The sequence below is a fragment of the Myzus persicae genome, unplaced genomic scaffold (genome assembly GCF_001856785.1).
Source record: "Myzus persicae strain clone G006 unplaced genomic scaffold, MPER_G0061.0, whole genome shotgun sequence".
Lineage (NCBI taxonomy): Eukaryota > Metazoa > Arthropoda > Insecta > Hemiptera > Aphididae > Myzus > Myzus persicae.
The window spans coordinates 53,047-75,515 of NW_019103866.1; the positions used below are offsets into that span (position 1 = coordinate 53,047).

At 34.6% G+C, this 22,469-nt stretch overlaps 1 protein-coding gene across 1 annotated transcript in view; it reads left to right on the plus strand.

Annotated features, from left to right (window-relative positions):
* Positions 1-2,390: 2,390 nt before the first annotated feature.
* LOC111035603 (fasciclin-2) overlaps positions 2,391-22,469 on the plus strand; it is a gene marked incomplete at its 5' end in the record, with an annotated part of 40,968 nt that continues 20,889 nt past the window's right edge. The window contains 9 exons of the mRNA XM_022317282.1: positions 2,391-2,559; positions 3,701-3,858; positions 3,968-4,233; positions 4,905-5,302; positions 9,656-9,812; positions 11,744-12,110; positions 13,946-14,074; positions 15,082-15,356; positions 16,087-16,276. Coding sequence (XP_022172974.1) covers positions 2,391-2,559; positions 3,701-3,858; positions 3,968-4,233; positions 4,905-5,302; positions 9,656-9,812; positions 11,744-12,110; positions 13,946-14,074; positions 15,082-15,356; positions 16,087-16,276 — 2,109 coding nt within the window. The remainder of the gene's footprint in view (positions 2,560-3,700; positions 3,859-3,967; positions 4,234-4,904; positions 5,303-9,655; positions 9,813-11,743; positions 12,111-13,945; positions 14,075-15,081; positions 15,357-16,086; positions 16,277-22,469) is intronic.

Sequence of the window (22,469 nt, forward strand, 5' to 3'; positions counted from 1 at the left end):
CTCTCCTACACATATATATATTATATCATCCCTCCAGCTGGTGTATGTGTGTGTGTGTGTAGTACACCGCCGCCACTGCGGCCGGGTGATGTCTAACACGGCAAATCCGGGTGCCAATAAAACATCTATAGCCGAGAAACCAAACGACCTCCGGGCAAATTAATTTAAATCCCCGCCTGAAACACCCCGCCGCAGTCGTGTGGTCCAGTGGGAAATTGTGGTGGAGTATTGCGTATGCCACCCTTAAAAAGGGAATTGTTGTGTAAACAAGGTATAACTAATTCAGAGGGCCTCGCGCGTTCCCCTCTCGTCTCGACCACGGGGTCGCGGGGCCCCAGTGTCTGGCCGTGTCGTTACAAACCGACCTGTGTGCACCCCGGGGGGGGGGGGCTTATTATTATTACGAGCGACTCGCGCAGGCGTAAGTTCGTGTCCGAGTAGGTACGTATAGTGTGTGGGTATAAATAAAGTGTTCTTTTGAAATTATCGCCTAGCCAAATCGATCCTGACACCATCAGCCGCTTGTACAGCACTGTCGGCGGTGGCAGCGGCGACGCTGCATGAGTTCCAAACCCACCTCATATCGCTGCAAAGTTGTAGAAGAAAAATCAGAAACACAGAGGACGGTAATACGCGTTGTATGCAGTAGTTTTAGAGGGAAAACAATCTGTATTACGACACGTAAACAATATTTTGGAGATAATGCGCCACACATTTGTTTTTTTAATTTTTTAACAAAAAACTTACGAAGGTTTGAAAAAAAAATATGACTTTTTGTGCCGGAATTAACGCATTACATATTATAGAAACAGTACCTATTTCCAATTAACACAAACCTTTTTTTTTGTTACCACACTGGTAATACAAATTCATACAAAGTAGATTTTATATTATTATTATTATACGCTTACTGCGCGATAATGAAGTTGGTATTCGATTCGACTCATACACAAAGTCATAAAATAAAACTCAAGAATGACTTGGCATTTATATAAAATCATTATTATTTTAACGTGTATAATATGTATGCACAAATAAGTCGAATCACATAGTCACGGCCACCTGTTATAATACTTATACGTATATGTATAAATAAAAAATGAAACTAATCAAGTGAAAAATGCAACACGGTACGAAATAAAATGCACTGCTGCAAGGTCCATATATTATAATTATTATTATCATCGTATACATAGCTTATCCCATCGATAACAGGAACGAGTCAAACACGCACATAAATATATGAATGGATATTTAGAGTATAATATTTTTATGGCTTCGGCGGATTAATTTTTTCACACAAAGAAAAACAGTTTCGTGCTCATTTGTTAAACGATCGTTTTTTTTTTACTTTTCGTTATTGTTATAAATTGTTATTATTCAATTCAGGGATCGCTTGTTGGGGCGAGGGTTGCCTGGATCAGAATTTTAATTCGCCTGTACGCGTTTTAGCATCTGCCACGAAGTACGCGTATGTTATTAGTATAATATATATGCCATTATACAACAGTAGTTTTGCGGTGAAATAACAACCAGATTTTGTTTTTCCGCTCGACGCTTTATTATTTTACCGCGGATATCACAATAATATAATAATACATTAAAAATAATACATATGATGGGTGCGCAGTTCTTGTTGTTGTTGTTGTTGTAGTCTAAACTTAAAACGAATGTATTCTATATATGTTCAAATGAAATAATTATATATATTATGCATTATAATGGATTAGGTAGTTATATTATATCATGCAGCAGTTATATTATTATAATGTAATATTGGGATGTTTTTTTCACATATACCTATATATATTGACTTGAAATCGCGGGGTGCACGCGCCATTCGATTCCGTTTTATTTTCATTCCACCCGTCGATCGTCGGATGTTTCGAGTTATATTACGCCGCCGACACACGTGCCATGCGTAAATATGCATAGAGGTACCTATATGTTTGCAGGCAGTAAAAAAAAGTGCACAATAGATTTTCTGTTCTCATACACATGTATATCGACTTTGTGAAAAAACAAAATTTTAATATCAAAGTCATAACCATGTTGCGAGGGGGCGCATTGTAATATAATAATATATTATATTTTACGTACCTGCAGTATGTGTGATGTGTGGGTGGATGTGTTTGTGCAGCGTCGGCAGTGTATTGAATTTGAAATCTCGATGTGTAATATAGTGTTATAGAAAAGAAAACGAAATCCATTAGCGATTCGGAAAAGGTCAACCAAGAAAACTGCAGTAAGAGAATCAATTATCCTCACGGCACAGTACTCTTTTATCCCTTTGTGACGACGTGCGCTGTAATAATTAATGAATTTCCTCTGCGATTTCGAATCACTATCTATTCTATATATTCAATCGTGTGTTTTTTTTTTTTTTGTAGACGCCACGGCCAAAGAACCTTCGCTGATCATTCGACCTACACAGCCGAAACAGGTTAAACCGATCGGCTCGTCTTTGATATTGAACTGCCAACCTGACGTCGACCAACCAGAATTCATCACCAATCTCAAATGGCTTGATCCGCAAAACAGGACGATCGATCAAACCTCGTGAGTAAACCTTTCGATTACGCATCCCGTGTATAATAATATATAATATCATGTTTGCACATAAACTAAGAGATTTTATTTGGGTTTGGGGCTAGCTTGGTGGGCTTAGCACCTCCAGTTTTAAATTTAGCACCGTCATTGTTTACGCTGTTTTTGATTTAATTTCTTTTTATTTTATAAACAATTAATATTTACTGTAAAAAAGGATTATTAAACATTATGGGATTATTTATCGGCGGGGGTGTGAGGTTTTGGGGGTTGAAGTTGATCGTTGTTTAATCCAAGATTATAAGACCTAATGAAAAAAAGGGTGTTTCAGGCCCCTAGTTTTTCCATTGAAACTGTGCAGATACTACCTATATATAGAGCTGTTTTTTTTAAAATGTACTTTGAGCATCGATAGCTATGGACATAAGCATTTTATGGGGGGTTATGGTTAGTTTTAGAAACACGTGTTTATATAGGGGCTAGGATTCGTCGTTAAAAATCAGGGTGGTTACCCATCCAGGAGCTTGCAACACCGCACGATGCTTGGCAGCCATACCTCCAGTAACTGCGGCTAACCACCGCGTCACACCAGGCCCCCGTTTAGCTGTTAATGTGGGCCACTATCGCGATATAGCCAAAACAGTGGGTTAGGTGTATAATTATACCTATGTCATTTTCATTATAACTAAGTTGCGCTGATGTGGTAAACAATTTTATATTTATCACCAAAAATGACCGCCGTTTATTTTGCCCCACGGCCCACAGACACCATACACATAATTTTATAATGTTTCTGATGCGGCGTTCACATTTTTATCTCTCTCGCAGCGACTCGTACTTACGCGTAATTCGGTAAAACTAATTCCCCGTGGATGTGTGTTCGACTCTATAACTCCGGAGGGCGGAAGCCGCAGCCGTTATAATACAACAATATATATAATACACAATAAACAACACGTGTGCCGATGTAAAAATAATAACACGATTTTATTACTATTTTCCGCCCCAAAATCGCGAAATCGATACGGTCGTCTGCCGTCGCAATTAAAACATCATCAGATGCGGATATTAGGCGGTAAAATATATCGGCGTTTCACGTTGAAATGTACACACGTTATTGTAATGCATTGATTTTCGATGTGTGTCGTTGCAGGACCGCCGGAGCGCACGTGACCACTACGTTTACTTCCAGCAACAATTTGGGGCTGGTGATAACTGGTCTCACCGAATCGGACGTGGGCACGTACACGTGCACTGCCACATACTCGAATTCTGAATACCTGGTCCGCAGTGTGATCATCGACAGTTTCTGTAAGTCGTCGACACCGATCGATCGATCGTCCGTCGATGGATTTATCTACCCTTTTTGTACAGTTTTATTTTCTGTTATATTGTTTTACTTCTTCTGTGTTCTATATAGACGACATCACGTGGGTGGACGCTCCCACCGAACAATATCCGATCGCCGGAACTAGTTACAAAGTGCGTTGTAAAGTCAAGGCCAATCCCGCGCCACTCGTCGACTGGTACAAGGAAGACACCAGGATTCAAGACGGCAACGGATTCGTCAAGGACATTGACGGTTTGCTCATCCAAAACGTCACCGCCGAAGACGACGGCCTGTACAAATGCCGTGCCATCGTGTTGGACACGGGTAACATCCAAGACCGGGATATCAGAGTCGAGGTGAGTGCGCTGCAACTATATTATATTCGTCATCGAAATCTCTTAAGTCTCCGAGCACAAAACAATTCGCAAAAGTTCGATACTATCAGACTATTCGATATCGATCATGGTTAAAAACGACAAGAAAAGTAAAAAACTTTCGTCTAAAAATTTTCTACTTAAGTACATGCTTTTTGAAGAACTTCGCGAAATACTGGAGGTGCACACCGAGTGAAGTAACTCAGTATAACCAGTGCTCGGAAAGTTTTTATTTTTTAAATCAATTGTACTTTTGTTCACATTCTCGACTTATCTATTTTGTGTTAGCTTAAAAAGAATGTGAGGTATCCTTTACCGTCACTAGAATATATATATTTTTATTACTCAATATTTTTCAATCATATAAGTATTTTTAAAAAAATGCTATTTATTCATATTAATGTAATCAATACTAAACATACCCCAATGATATGCGTCAATCATCTGACACCGTAGGTACACAAGGCAGTGAATAATAGCAGATTAGTAACTGATCAAAGTTATGCACGACAGTGTGGGTGGGTACGTGGTGGTTAGAATTTAACCGGGTTTTTTTAAAAGTAACTTGATGTTACATCATTAACTAACGAGTATACCTATATGTATATAATCAATAATATCATCACTAATAATTGTTTCCGTTTCGCTCATAGGTTCACATCCCGCCGACGTTTGCTTCCGACCAAGTGTCCCAGCTGGAAGTGGTCGAGGGTGAGATGGCCAGCGTGCGGTGCGCGGCCAACGGTAAACCTGAACCCAAAGTGACGTGGATACACATGCCGGACCAGCGAGACTTGAGCGAGGGCACCGAGAGGTACTCCGTGAACAAGCTGACTGGCGTGTTGAGCCTGAACCGTATCAGCCGCACCGACAACGGTCAGTTCAAGTGCGTGGCCAGCAACGCGGCCGGTCAGATCGAGCGGTTGGTCAACGTGGTCGTGCTCATCAAGCCCGAGATTCTGGACGTAACCAACGTGTCCGTGCCCATCAACACTGAGGCCAGAGTCAAGTGCACTGCAAACGGTAACCCTCTGCCGTCCATCATGTTCAGGTGAGTGAAAGCCGGAAATTTCCGTATTTCGATAGCGGTCCAGGACGAACGTATCCTGTTAGGTTTGATTTTTGTAACGCAGAAGGACGACTTTTGAGTACTTGAATGGGTTGGCGTTGCAGATTGACTGATACCATTTACTTTTATACATGATAGATTAATCATAAATACGTTTGCAAACAGTTTTTTATGAAAATGAAACATATATTTTTTTAAATTCATATCGTAGATGCAAAACTCTTTTTGAAATATGATTATGACAAAAAGTTGCAAAATTAATAAATAAAACAAATTGTTAACAATACAATTTATAAAAAAAAATCGTATCGTAACTCTGATAATATGAGATGCCCATATGTTGTTATCTTTAGTTTTGTTTTATTAGCTTTATCATCCCACTATGGATACTAGAAGGTATATGAATCACGTCGATCACGCTACACATCGGCTTTACAAGGCGTCTTATATAGGCAATTTCAATAACTTGTATATTAAATTAAATTTAAATCTTCAATAATATATTGTTTAATTCAAATCATTAAGTAACTTATTAGTGGTCCCATTCTAGTACCGTCCTTGTTTGTTGCGTAATGACAAGATCATATGGAAAAAGTTTCGGGAAAGAACGAAAAGGGCCACAACTATACATATTATATAGTTTAGAAACCAAATTTTTCTCATTAAAAGAAAAAACTTTGTTGGTAGAATATCGACTTACTTTTTTGATATCACTTTTACTGGTTATTAAATCGACTAACTTCCACTGTTCCACGTCATGAATTCCATCGATAGATAATGACACATTCATCGGAGTACACAGTGTCGCAGTCTGTATATAATTCAGCTAAATTATTTTATTTCACTTTATTTTATGCTAATCGTATGTTATACATAACTGGTGCTCATTGTAAAAATATATTTACGGATATTTTCTATTAAAAAAAGAAAATTGATTTCAACTAACACTATGGGTTGGTACATGTCTACTGCAGTGTGAAACGGTTTTATCAAACAACCAACATCAGGAATGATAGGTACAGGATTTGCCTGAAATTTAATTTAATTTACAATAATTATTGGTTTACTTCTGATTTTGTTTTTCTTAATAATATTTTGTTACACTATCTATATTATGGATATCATACACCTTAAAAATCTCCGGCGAGACGTCCTCGTGCCATCTACAATAAAATGCATATATTTAAGTATGCAGGTCTGTATTTATACGTGCATACTATTGTCAACACCATATGTTTCGAGGTATTGTAAAAATATAGATCACATTATTAGCGACGGTCTTTCAAGTGGTTACGCAATCACATAATAATAGGCCTCCGCAGGTATTTATACCAGCGATGTTGGTGAATAAAAATCGTCCGGTTCTATAGATTTTTCATTTCACGGTTGTCTGGTTTCCGTATATATATAACATAACGTTATAATATACGCACGTGATTCCGAACGTCCACTGCAAACAACCGAAATAAATACACCTCAACCCCCTCCCCTTCATGGCCATTTTCCCGAGTTTTTCTACACGATGCCTGTGCGTTTCTTATACTAGTATTTGGTACGCTTTAAATGCCTATACATATTATGACGTGTACATAATATAGTTTTCCGTAGTAAAAGCAAACGTATCCGTTTAAAATACGAGTATTATTGTGTTTTTGTCGTGTTCGGATTTAATTCCGTTCGTACGCTTCGTAGACATTTCCCCTCGCCCCTACGAACAACCCGAAAGCAAAATAAAAACGTACCTATGCATACTGACCCCGCTGTAAATTACACGAAAATAATTATTATTTTTGCCTTGCCATAACCTTAGTATAATATACAGTTAGGTAGGTACGATAATATTTTATGATATCGTGGCCTATGCGTTATAATATAATTATTATGTTTCGTTTGACCGCGGAATAACCGTGAAAATTATCATGGCGATTAACTATCCCTAATCTAACCCGTATACAGGTACCTATTATGACTACATACCTGGAGACGTTTTATATGGCAAGGTTTTATTCAGTCACGTCGACCGTAGGTGCGTGTTAGTTTAATTCGATTACAATTCGGGAATATTATACGGTTAGTTGGGACTTTTGACTGTTTTAATTACTAGTTAGTACACCACCGCTGCGGGGGTAGTGCCTAACTTTAACGGTATACGCGAGAACTTCGACGACCACAACAAGCAATTTCCCGTCTGAAAACATCGGAAACGCTACCGACGCTGGTATTACACGGTTATACAATAAGCGATCTCCGTACTCCGTTTCGAATAATCAGTAAAATAATAATAATATTAATCGTTAAAGTTTTTAATTAAGTTGTTACAATGAGTGAAACGATTGGGTACTTTCAGGAAAATGCGTCATAATGCTTTAAAGATCTCTGCAATGTAATGCAATTACGTAGATGATTACAATACTATATCATAAAATAAATGCGAGCGCATTATGCTATATATTTTATTACGAAAACAATATTATAGTAGATGTATAATATATATATAGGTACCATTGAATCTCAATAAAAGTGTCTTATTTTGTCTCAAGAATATAATACCTGTACCGTTCGGTGTAAATATTACACCCACGACGAATAATTTTATATTAACATAATATCATAATATAATGTTTATTTATAATGTATTGTGACATTATACGCGTCTACATAATATTATTCTCCTTTGATGCAAGACGTTCTGTCTAAAAGAAATAATACAAATACGACGAGTATTGTCTTTTAGCATTGTTAATTCGATATCGATAACAGTCTTAAAAAAATTCAGTATAGGCAACATTCTAAGTGCTTTTTATATGAATGCGTTGTGCGTTTAGTTAGTGGTCATTATTCAGTGTAACAACTAACAATAGTGTAAAAGAGACAAATACCTACTTGAGACGCGTCACCAATATATAGGTCGATAATAGCAATATTGTTGACAAAAAAAGGATGTTTTTGTCCACCGTAATAGCACAACTATCATAGTCCGATAAAAGACCTGAAAACATCTTTAAAGTTTCTTTTATATTTTACTTGAGGTCGATCATTCCATTTATTTTTGATTCCTCATACGATGAATAATGTTTAAAATTCTTAGACTGAAAGCAAATTTGAATAAAGTATCTAACTAGGTTGATCAACCTAAAGAAACGTTCATAATAAATTCCAATACGATGTGCATAATTATATAAAGGTATGTTTTCGTCACAAAAAACTGCTAGTGTATTGATCCTATTAAAACTACTAAATCACGATATCGATAATTAAATGTAATTAGTACACCCGTTTATTTCATATAATATTTAATATTGTACAATTTTAATGGCATTTTCACAAGAAATATAATCCGTAACAAACAAAATATATCGCCAACGCGTACTCCGAATCTAATCGTGATCAAAACATACATCAAATATTCTGAGCAAAAACAGTCACAGGTAACTACAACTAAGCTTCAGCGTGTTTATATTAATGTCTTTAAATACAGTTATAATTTAATTTAATTTGATCATAACTTTTAGAATAAATAACGTAGCTAAGATTAACTCGGTAATACTTTGCTTGTAAATCGCGCAATAAACAAGAAACTTTTACATTTTGATGTTGCTGTAAATTTAAAACAAAACAAAAAACATTTTTTTTAAAAATAGTTTACATTTTTTACATTATGAATGTGTCACAACCCAATTTAACAAAAAAATAAAAAATAAAAACAGATTTATAAACTATAACCATTTAAAGTTTGAGGGGGGAAAAAACATAAAATGCTGTAGCACGGAAATAAGCCAAAAGATAAAGTAGTCTTGGTGCAGCAGCAGCGTATATATATATATATATATATATAATATTCCCATATACTGCCGTTTCACTTTTTTATTCGGACACATTGGAATTTTTAACTACTCTGAGTCTGCTGCTGCAGAAGTATACAATATAATATATAAATATTGTATAAGTCAATATTATGCATTTCGAGACGCGCTGAGTTATTAAAGACCACACCGAGATCGAAGCATAATAATATATACAAAGAAGACGCTACGCCACCGCATCTATGTGTTCGTAAATATAATGTATATGAGTCATACATTAAAAAGTTTTTATCTCGATCGATATATAATTTTGATTATAGTACTATAGCCGGGTTATATCGCGAGTTTTTAATAATTTCTGTTCTATATTCTCTAACGGGTACCGCTGCGGTGACGGTATAATAATTTACAAACGAATATAATAATATCGGCTGCAACGGTATTATAATAACACTGCTATAACGGCGTGGTGTATACGTACGTACTATAATAACAATATCACTAATCCAAACTGTGTACTAAATAATTACAGGAGAGTGGGCACGAACGTCGTCATAAAATCGGGAATCGAAGATTATCGCATTAGCGTGGAGCACGACACCATGGGGGACTTGGCAACGGCCACTCTAGTGATTAAACACCTGAACCGATCCGACGATGGACTGTACACTTGCATCGCGTCGAACAAGGTACGTACTATGCGACATTTGAATTATTGTTATTTACTATTATAGGTATAGGCACCTACCTACGGTTCGGCCATTGTGGAGGAGTCGCCTTTGCCGAAGGCGGTATGTCAATTATTAAAATTTCCATCTGCTAAACGAAGCCAAGGACCCTGCAAAAGCCATTATACCATAATAACATGTCTAATATTGGCAGTGGCTATATATAATATATAATATTGATGTATAGAGGTATACCGGGTGATCCATTTAACGCAAGATATTCATTATTTCAAAAATTATTATCTTTAAGAAAATATTTTAAAATTTGAAGTAGTTAAAAAAGAACATTTTAGAAAAAAATTGGAGTTTGTGATGTTTTTTTATCGTTATTATTTTTTAACTTTTTAAGTTTTTCAATGACAACTTACATTCTTAATTTGTTATTCCTAAGCAGAATATAGTACTCTAATGTATACGAATCGAATTTTGGAAGAGTGCTTATGAATTATTATAAGTACGTATTTAAAGTTATGAGTATCTATATGAGTGGAGTTTTACAGTGGAGGTACCCCGCCAAACGTTTGACGACTACTTTGCTCATCTAAGCACGAAATACTTATATTAGTTATAACTTATAACCATAATAAACTATGTTAACACAAAATTTAATTTTCATAGATAAAATATAAATGAGAATATTTTGAAAAAACTCAGAATAATTGTTGCTTTGAAGTGTGAAACTTTATGTTTTCTGAAATGATGAGTGTATTACGTTAAGTGGATCACTCCGTATATATTATAAACAAGAGATGAGAAACACACACACACAAGCACTAGTGGAAGGTGAACTGATCGATATATGAATATTGTTGTTTATGCGACCGCACAGAACTATAATTAATATAATAATATACATATAACGATTATAAGCCACCACCTTAGTTTGTTCAAACACTGCTGTGTCATAGAAGCGATCGAAACGACCCTTGACGTTTAGAAAATTCTCAGAACACGACCAATTACATGATATATTATAACATTTTTTAATTGATATTTAACGTTTTGAGCTGTGAGTTCAATGTGTGTGTTTTTTATGCAACTTAGTGGAAGAAATCAGTTTTGACGAGAAAAGGGGGGGGGGGTCCAGGTAACTTCAATCGTACATAACCATACCCGTAACGCCCCCCTCCCCCTCTTATCACCACTCGACTTGTCCAATCGTATACATACCGCCTTCGAGTTATTTATCTATAAAATATTTATTATAACCATAACTGTCTGATTCCCCAAGCATAATATTATACCCTTGTTTTGCTTTAATAAAATTCTGATTTCTAGAAGTTTGTAGTATATAATATACAGAATGTAACAAGACTTTTATAGACAAATATAGTTTATAAGCTATAACATTTGTAGTGGAAATCTGTTAAATAGCTCTGTTACACCTTATATAGGTACTTAAGGACCATATTTTCTAACACTTATATTTGTTTAATTCTATTGAGCGCCCTTTGTAGATACAATCTTCTTATTGATGAGGACTATAATTTTTCTCGGAAAGTGCAAAGTACAGTGCAATATATAATGTATAGGTACAAATGATTAACATGGAAACTACTAGATCGTATTTTGATTTATATATTTTTCAACATTTCAAAAAAAAAAATGTACACATAAGCCTTTTAGTGAATAGAGGTTCTCATTTAAAAAAAAGAAGTTTATATTGCCATAGGACACACGAACAATTCAAGTAGGTATTGGAAAACATTTTAGTCTTTAAGACGTAACTGCTGCAGTTCTATAGACAATTTCAAAAATCGGAATTTGCAAAACTTTGTTGCTATAATAAAGGATACAATTATAATGACCTCCTATAATCGCGTATTTTTATTACCTATGTCATATTGTACAAACATTAAAATAATTGTGAAAAAACCACATTTTCATCTCAGGGAGGCGAAGGGACGAAAAACGGGCATCTTACCGTCGAGTTCCCGCCAGTGTACGCCAGCAACATGGTTAAGGAGGTGTGGACTTGGAACCGGATGCCTGTGAACCTGTCTTGCATTTCCGAGTCGCTGCCGAACGCTTCCATCACGTGGCTGCTCAACAACCGCATGGTAGAGGACGACATTAACGTGCAAAAGTTCGGCAAGGGTCCTTACAGCAACTTGCTGGTGACACCGATTGATCAGCGCTACTACGGAGTGTACTCGTGCCTGACCAAGAACATTCACGGCGAGAACAACGCACAAATCACGCTCAGGGAGGCGCACCGTCCTTCCAAGGTGTCTCAGGCCAAGTTCGACGTTGTCACTGGTAAGTACCGTGGCGTTTTTGTCAGCTCAAATTGATCCTTGCAATGTTTGCCGAAAACATGTAAATTCCACCCCAATTTTAAGGGTGGACACTGGGCTTAGATATATGACATTTATACATGAATGGCGCAGGTGAGTTTTTACGAACCTCGAAAATACGAAATGCAAATATTCCGATGATATCATTGAAAATTAGAAAACTATACATTTGAGAATTGTTAATTGTACAATATTATGATGTTTATGTAGGTATACGTGCAATCAATTGTATTCTACTATGATTATATTTATGTATATACTTATAGTTGGCATTGGCTTAGCCGCCCCAAAATATCCCATTAGCCCCCTAAACATAGACAGCTTTTTAGTTGTGTATGTGATATTGTGATCAAAGCCGAATAGATCAAATATTTTCGAGCAATAAAAATACTAGTCAGTCATATATCGTGTAATTAATTTTGGCCTTAAAGTGGAAAAGTTAACGACATGTGTTATTTTAACATTTAATTGTAAGTGACTTAAAATTTTAAAATACAAACAATAGATACTTAACTGTTCACAAAATAACATTGGGGTGGCGTTTATGTACAGGGGGTGTTAACACGTTTTTTTTATATGAAAGAATCATGTCGGAGAATTAATATTTACGTATAAAAAGGGATAATACCAGTGGAATTTATAATCTCTCCTGCAATCATCTGCTTGCTTTTTAGCGGGCCAGATAAATGTACATTTCAAAAGAATCTGTAGGCTCCTTTGATTTTTTTGTAGCGTCTTTTTAAAAATTCGATAAATAAATCCATGAAAAATAATATTAATATAAATAATACATTTTGTTACTTTGTATATTTCAAGTATACTGCATTTTTTTTTTTTTTTTTTTAAAAATGCACATTTTATGATTTATTCAAACCAAAGTAATCTAAAAAATAATAATTTCCGCGTCATATATCTCTGATAATTTATAATCCATAAAACCAGTGATTTTGTTATAATAAAAAAAAGTTATGCATAGTTAAAAATGATCCATTTATTTGAGAGAAAATCAACAAATATGATTTACCTCACTATTAAAAGTAACATATAGTTTAAAATTAGGAGGTGCTTATTGATTTTACTCAATGATATTGGTAGTTTGAAAATTGTTTGCATCAATTTAATTGTAGATATGTCGTAGATATTCGTTATCTTATCATATTATTTGTATTCCATATTTCAACAATAAAAATACCTATACAATTAAGCCCTAATAATATTTAATTTTCTATTCTAGTTAGTAATTCAAAAGTGTGGGTTATCTTTCTGAACATTAATTGTTTGTTGTTGTGTGACCACAAAATAATATTTATAAGAAAACGTTCTTACGCTGTAAAGAAAGCTGTATGCAAAACCAAAATATGTGAAAACAAATTGTTACCTTTAAAAGAGGGGAACTCTGACTGTGTAATAACGTTTTTGTTTTTTTCGATATCTGCAGCAGCCGCTATAACGTAAAAAAAGTTGTTCGAGTTTGAAAAACATAAAAATAATGGATTTAAAACAATAATAACTTTTTTTTATCGTACAAGTGATATCCATAAAACAAAAACTATGTCGAACAGTCAAAATGTCCTCGAGAGAATTTGGTTTCTCTGCAGCTATAATAGGAATACTATTCCCGAATAACCACTTGCTCGTGCCTTATAATGGTTTTTAGCCAACAATTTATGGAGATGTTTGGCGCCGAGTCCCCTTAAAGTATTAATATTATACTCAGTAAACTTTCGACCGAAAGCTCGTCCAGCAGTTATCTGTTAATACCGATTTCGCTTCAACTGATCTATGTGCCCTTTTCAGCTACAACGATTTCGTTCGGTTTCGTGGGTCCGACAGACACGGGAGGTATCAAAGTCAAAGCCTACGCCGTCCAGTACAAGGAGGTTAAGCAGTCGTGGGATGAAGGTCGCAACAAATCTTGGCCAGTTGGTAAGTATCTACTGCAACACACATTTTATAGCTCGAATAGGCTAAATCGTATGTCTAGGGTGAGGGGGGAGCTTAGCTTCCTCAAGCCGATTCGATGAGAGGAAGCAATCGGGTTTCCCTCAATAATCACACCATTCTTAGCGTCCTCATTTAGATGGCCATCATTTCATAATATTTTTTATTTGAAACGACGCTAATAACAATAATATTATATTAAATGCCAAGACAACACAAACAAAAAGACTATTGCGTTTGCCAAAATTCTTACAAAATAACATAAGTCATGACCCCCGACACATATAGTACATACACAGTATGAATAATAATACGAGGTTATATACGCAACTGTTGTCACGGATCATCGGTGTCTCCTAATTATAGATACTTACTGTCAAAACAATTGCATATACTAGGCTATTACATTTTAATTTTTAAGGTAACTTTGTTGAACAAAAATTGTAAAAAAAAGGCATTAACGCAGCAAAGTTTGAGTGTTTATCATAAACGGTATTATACATCCAACGTATTACTGCTTTAACTTTATATAGAAAAACAAACTTAATTCCCTTAAAATATGATAATTTTGTTTGAAGGCTAATACTGCTGTCTCTTTGTTTATTGTTGTTGTTGTTGTTTATTCATATTATAATTATTATTGCTTTATTAACAGGATTTTTATTTAAAATAATTCTATGATTATTGTTGTTTGAATTTTTCAATTTTTTTATTAAGCTTATTTTGAAAAATAAAAATGCAATTAGTATAGAAACCAATTTTAGTACCATCTATGTAATGTGGAGGAGGTAGAGAAATGTGTGTGCCTACAGGTATAAAATGCACCTGATATAGTGCCAAATCTGGCACTGACTATAATATTATAAATGTTAAAATATGTAAATCAATTTTGTCATCTGTTTTTTTATTGCACATAATATATATATTGTAAAAACTCTTCTAAAAAATGTGTACGGAATAAATAACATAATATTTTATACGCATTAAATTAGACACGCCATACATACTGGAAAACCTGGAAGCGCACAGGACCTATACATTCAGGTTTGCCGCCATCAACGACGTGGGTACCAGCGACTGGAGTCCTTCGGAACAGCGCACCATGCCTAAAAGGAGCGCTCCTGAGGAACCAAAAATATTGGTCAACAAGGACGTGTACACCGATGATTACATCAACTCGCCTTACGGCAACAGCTACGAAGTCAACTGGAAGATACCAGCCGACAACGGGGAGCCCATAAACTTGTACAACGTTCGCTATTGCGTGGTAAGTAAATATTAAATATAAATAAGTATAGGTCTGTTTCATATAGATTCCCTCCAATTTTAAAACCTAAACAACAAAATCCATCAACAATTCTGCTAATTTAATTTGTACATTTATATGGCAAAATTAAAATGCGAACATCACTCCGAACCTGCCATTTTTTTTTTTTTAAAGATGGTTGAACACAAGTTTGCCCCCTATAATTTTATAGGATTACAACCTCGTTTAAACTGCAGGATGATTTTTTTAAAGGCAAATCACTCATTTTCGCAATAAATATATTAATGTTCTTTGAAATATAAAAAAAAAATTACAAGTCATCGGTGGTAAACAAAATTGTTTGCTATTACTTTATCTTTATCATTTTCAGTTTGTTTTTATTTTTATTATATTATGACAGCATACGTTTTAATTTCATATCAGAAACAGATACTAGTAGTTAATATTCGTAGTTATAATTATTTGGAAGTGTTGAAAAGCACTCGACAAACACAATCATTTTGCGGAATACGACCCCTAGATCTGCCACTCCATCGTGCTCATATTTTGTTATTTTCACTGTTTTTTTTTACGGTGGTTTTATATATTAATGGCTGTGTGTTTTACTTTCATACCCTCTACCTACATGCCGTTTTTTTCGGTCGTAAGACTGTATATTTTTAATAATACCCAAATGAACCAATATTTTTTTCGTCGTAATTTTGTCAACCTCTGCCGTTTCATGTTTCAGGCCGACAAGGTTAACACGATGTGGGTAACCAGAACAGAATCGTGCAGGAGCGAAGACCTCAGGTCCTCGGACAAGACTTCGTTTTTGATGGAAAATCTAAACGCCGACACGTTTTATAGAGTGGAAGTCAGAGCCCACAACGAAATTGGATTTAGCGTACAATCGGAACTCGTCTTCAAGACTGCGACTGGTGAGTACCTGATAATGATAATAACAATAATTATGACGAAATAATATCTAAAAAAAAACCTCATGTTTTTTTCACTTGTACGCGCTAACGAACAGTTCGCGCTGCGGTGATTTTTTAATGAATCACACGCGATACTGAAACGTTTGTACTCTCGTCTCGTATTTATATACTATTTATGAACTCGAACACTCTGTATATATAATATAATATAGAGAGCGGATGAGATGGATGTCCGCGGAGCATCGCAGTTCGTTTAAGTATATAGTATATAATAATAATATGCTCCTAATTAAAAACGTTTCTATGTACGATTTAATTAAAAGTTTAGACTTTCGTTTTTAATTAACGTAAGTATATTATATACTATAGGTACATAGTAACCTACGTTTTTACTCAGAGAAAACCCGTAAAATCCGTTGAAACTTTTTTTTTTCACTACATAATCTTTTAAAACGTTTTCGTTTATTTTCCAAGCAGTCGCGATACAAATAACTAATAAGTACGTTTTCAACTGTACAATATTATCGCACAGCAACCAATTAGTAGGTATAGGTGTAAGTACCTACTCAGCTCAATCGTATATTCCAAAAGAGATCGTGCTCCCTCGCTGCTGGTGTATACCTATATATACCTACGTATTACCACGTTTCGACGGTGTATTTATCAGTAGCTATGCGTACCACGGTATCGTGCTATTTACCGTTTCTAATTAACGCCAAAGTTAACGAACGGTTTGGCGTAAAAAAATCGCCTCGTTTGCCTCAAACACAAACACAAGTCATGTACCCATATAGTGTAAATGTGTACGGTAAACTATGATACATAGGTACCTACCTACACAGTGCACGTCGCGGTCTGCTCATTATTGCGATTCTCGTGTGTCGTCCCCGCAAAGCGCATATTATTACGAATTGCATATTATTCAAGTACCTACACAATGTTTAGCATGACACATATATGTTATGCTGTATTTGCATACATTATTTTATGTGCGATTTATATTTATATATATAATTTGTATAGAAACGTCGAAATATACTGTGATTGGTGATTGTAATCTAGGTGGTACGTAACGACATTGAAAATATTATATTACATCGTAAACGTGTGGATTTTGAGTGCCAATTTTATTTATTGTTATTTTTTTTAATCATTATACATTGTTTTGATATTATTATTCTTATTGTGATTTTTCCCGTCATTTTTTTTTTTTTGTATTCTTTGTGCTGTTTCTTTACATATTTTATATTGGTAGAGCTTCAAATGATTTATATTCTCTTTGGCAAACGGGATGCGTCTGCTATTTATATGTTATTATATTTATCTTAACTGCATGCATGTTGGGTTTATTTAAAACGTTTTTCGTGTTTCCTATTCATTTTATTATAATACGATATATACTTACTATAATATCAATCATTGTTATTATTAACACGGTAAATATTTAATCATATTATGTGTGTGTTGTTCATTAGATATTTAATAACAATATTATGATATGATATAATATCATAATATATTATATGTGGGTGTATAAGTACTTTATATTATATTATATGAAACGCCGATAAGAAAAATATGGATTATATATTATTACGTATAGTTTTTTTCTTTTACATTTTTACTTTTAAAATATCCTTAATTCGGATAATTATTAATTATAAACAATAATTGTATTTCGACATTTTATGGTATTCTTTTCGTTTATAAATTAAAACTTAAATATTTCTAGAATTTTTTTTAAGCCAACTCCTAGATGTACTTTTTTTCTTATCGTCGGCGTCTCATAATATGATATACCTATCAAGGGTATGCCCACAACATATTAATCGTGCTTTTCATTAACACATCAACGGATTTCTGCTACAGTACAAGTGTATAATATTATAATTTATATGTGTGTAATATAATATACTTTGTACCCATAATATGTGTACATATATATATATATTATAACGACGCGTTTAATATAATTAATTACAGCAAATACCCAACACAATATTATTATGCTACCGACTGCGCAATGCATAGTAACACCACAACTCCATGAATTAAAAACTTAAAGTTTTTAGTGTGCACGGTGAGACTTATATTTTCGTTCATCATGTGCCGCAGCCGTCTTAAGAATCGTGTGTTACTTAGTAACTATTAGTAGGTACTTGTAATAATAATAATAATAATAACGATGACGAAAACGTATAATTAGGTATATAATACTTGGCGCATATTATTTTTAATACGATTAAAAGCCGCTTTTATAGGGGAGGTATTTTTTAGTATTACGACGAGAAAACTGTTTCAAAAGGGTACGCTATTTTTAAGAAACGAGTGAAAAGCGTCTCGGGCGCTAAGGCAGATCTTTTGATATTTCCACGGTATAATGCGATACACTGTTGGGTGTGTAGGCCGGCAGAGGACTCGACGATTTAAAATATGACAGATTATAATAATATAATATATACCTACCTACGACCAAGCCCTCCCCCCCCCCTTTGTAAATGGTTCGCGATGATTTGTTCCCAAAACAGACGACTACGCTCTCCGATCAACCGTCGTCGAAATCATATTTCACCGTATTTCAATAGACAATATTATAATATTTTATACTCGATGATAATAATATTATAAATTTTATGATTATTATATTATTATTGCCGTAGTCTGCTAACCCCACTCAACAGCGTACCCTGGTTTTTTTTTCTTTACATTTTTTATTTCACCAGTGTGGTCTCCACACACTAAATGAATATCTGCAGACTTTTTTTGCCTCTTTTTCCTCTCCCTCTCCCCCGAGACAATGTCTTCTCAGAAACACGACCGCCCTTGACACTTTACGGTATATAATAATGTATAGGTAGGTATAATATAACATTTCAAGTGTTGGTTTTACATAGTTCGCACGAATTTCCTTCTGCCACAACCCCAGCCTCGCTCAAACCGCCAACGCGCTCGCACCAACCACCCCTCATCTGCACCACACCCCCGCGCAAGCACAGACCACCACTCATATACAATTTGTCATCTCGCGCTGGCCTTACATCTTTTTCTGCGTCGTATATTATTATTATTATTATTGTACTTATTATAATATATAGTTGAGTAGTGTGCGTGTGCGAGCGTTAAAAATCTCTCCGAGTAGCTCTGCAGCAAAGAAATAAGCGTGACGATGGAGCAACAACCCGCCTGTAGGGCTGGATCTTTTGTGTTGCGTTGTGTTTATTTACTCCAAGTTAAAAGCGACTGTGTGACGAAAATGGCTTTTAACGTCCGTCGCTGCCGTTGAATTGTGCGACGTCAACGACGTGCAGAAAAAGTGGGTATAATTCCCAGTTTTAACACTGTTTATTTTTTAAGTGTATACACAGCGTGCACCGTCTCTCTCCTTCTCTCGCTCTCTCTCTCTCTCTCTGTTTTCTCCATTTTGTTTTTTGCAGCCAACACTACATTATATACATTATACAGTTGTGATAAATGCGACATTCGCTTGCCGTGATTCGGAAAAATTTAATTATTCAAAACGCTTGTCGAAACGCCGCCGGAACGAGAATTCCCATTGTTTTAAGCGGAAACAAAGTGACCGACTGTACGACGACAACGACGACGACGTCGACACGTTTATTAAAGACGTTTTCGTATTATTTCGTTAATATATTATATAATGTAAACACTTCACTGCAGCCAAGACAAGAGATCACGATTAATCCGCCATGTCCACCCCTTCTCCCATGACAAAAGAAAAGTATAATTGGGTTTTCATCGAATTCACTCTGAAAAAAAACTCGACACACGTATACACCACCAACACACTTTTGTTTCATCTTTTCAAACATTCTTATCTACTACATGATGTACACGAAGCATACATAAAGTATAAACATTTCAATCGTTGATTTCTTTTTTTTTGTATATAATAATATTAAAAATGTATATCATGTTTTTCTTTGAAACAGTAAATTTAGTTTTTTGATAGTTGTAGCCAATTATAATAATAATAGTTTTCTTTCGACACCAAGAGACATCCTGTTGCTGGCTTATCTTTGTCGTCTTCATTTTTTGGGTAGTATCTTTGTCGTCTTCATTTTTTGGGTAGTTGTCGTTAATTCAGTCTTTTAATTCGATTTCTGTTGTTCACCTGCCTATTCCACAGTTTTGATTTCTGAATACACGAAGTTTTTAATGTTTATTTTCAAAAATATTTTAGCACACTTTTATAAGCTACATATTAATATGTTATCCTATATATTTTATCGTTTTCAAAAGTCCGTAAATATTATTATAACATTGCATATAATGTAGGTACAATATGTGATAATAGAGACGTCTGATGCTGACCGACCGCATAACGTATATAGTGCACTTTTGGATGTAAATAAAATTACTTTTTTTTCCACGGTGATGTGTAGGTATGTGTTCTAAAATATCGGTATAATAATATTATAATGTATGCACTGCATTCGATGTGTCCCAATTTATACTCGCTTTGACGTGGCTGACAAGTTCAATCCTTTTGTGTATGTACAACATAATTATTATTATGATTATTATTAGCGTGTAGAACGATAGATGAGGACGAGCAAGCCGTAAAATAGTTCGTTACATAGTTTCAGGAATTGAGTTCGTAATAGACCACTCGCGAGAGTGTGCCCGACCGAACATTCTGCGGTCGTAGCAACAAAGATATTGTTGTTACACACTATGTGTTTATTAGGGCTAAGGACTTCTTAATTTTTTTTTCAAATTTGTCTAGAAAAGACGCAGAACAATGCAATTATGTTTCACAACAATATATTATATCTATAACATTTTACACTTTACATATTTAATCATTTTGCATTAGAAGAGGATAAGAACCTAATTTTCGGTATACCAAAGTGCAGATGGTCTAAAAACGAGATTAAATAAATTGAAACACATTTAGACGATTTTCTGTAGGTATACAAATAATAAATTCATCATTAATGGATCGATTTAAAAACTAATGATGACAACATTTTTTAATGCATTTCATGTATCAGTGTTTAGTGCAGATATTTGACTTTCTAAATTGAGTGTATTAAATGACTTTTTTCAAACGATTGTGACATTTTTTTTAAATATTACTTCTAAAAAATCCATCGGTAATATTAGACACCTTTCATAACTTAATTGCCAAGTACTTACGTAACAAATAACGTCTTTAAAATCAGCCTTACCTATTCGATCTGTGGCAATGTGTTCGTGTACCGAAACTTTTCGACGAGACGACTTCCTATTTTAATCAAATTAATTTGTTTTGCCTATCTCGAACCAACGTCGCTCATTCCTCATAGCAACCGGCTGCTGAGTCTAATTATGTAATATGTATGATAATTTTATACTAATATATCGAACGAGAACTCAAACATTAAGTGGTGGTATATGTATCAAATATTGTAATCCCCGTCGCACTGACGTCAAGCACACGATAGATACTAAAACTACTGAAAAAAGTAACAAAATAACAATATAACCTGTACAGCTGATGTATGTGGATTTCTGTGTCTATATTATATTTACAGCTGTTTAATAATATTAACTGCATGGTGTTTGAGAAAAAAATAATTTCACACGATTTTCCTCTTTAAATGAAAATTGTGCCACGATTTGGTGGCATTTCGATTTGAATTCGTAGATATGTACCCATATTTTAATTGTTCACAAAAAACAATTTTGCTTAAGAATGATGTGTAATTAATAATGTCCAATCGAAAAGGCAAACTTGATGTCTCATAGATAGCATAGCTGATACAGATAAAACGTAATGATACGATCTGAAAGTGGTATGCATACATAAATCATTTTTTTCAAATTCAAAAACTTTCAAAGTTGTGCAAGAAAAAATCCATCATGCACCTAAAACCAGCAACATCGTGTTATATAAATAATACATCAACGCTTCCACCTAAAAACAGCCACCCGCACGGTTTTCTGAATAAAAAACTCGACAAATATAATAATAAAAACAGTAGTAACAATAACAACAATTAAAACGTAATAAGACGCATCCGTTCAGGGGAGAATGCGGGGTGCGACCGGCACAAACCGGATGCTGTTGGTACAGTCGAGCTGCTCGAGTATTTATATATTAAAAACAATATATTATATACTTCAATTATTCCAATAGTATTGAGATATATCATTATAATGTGTAGTCTATTATAATGATTTATCGATA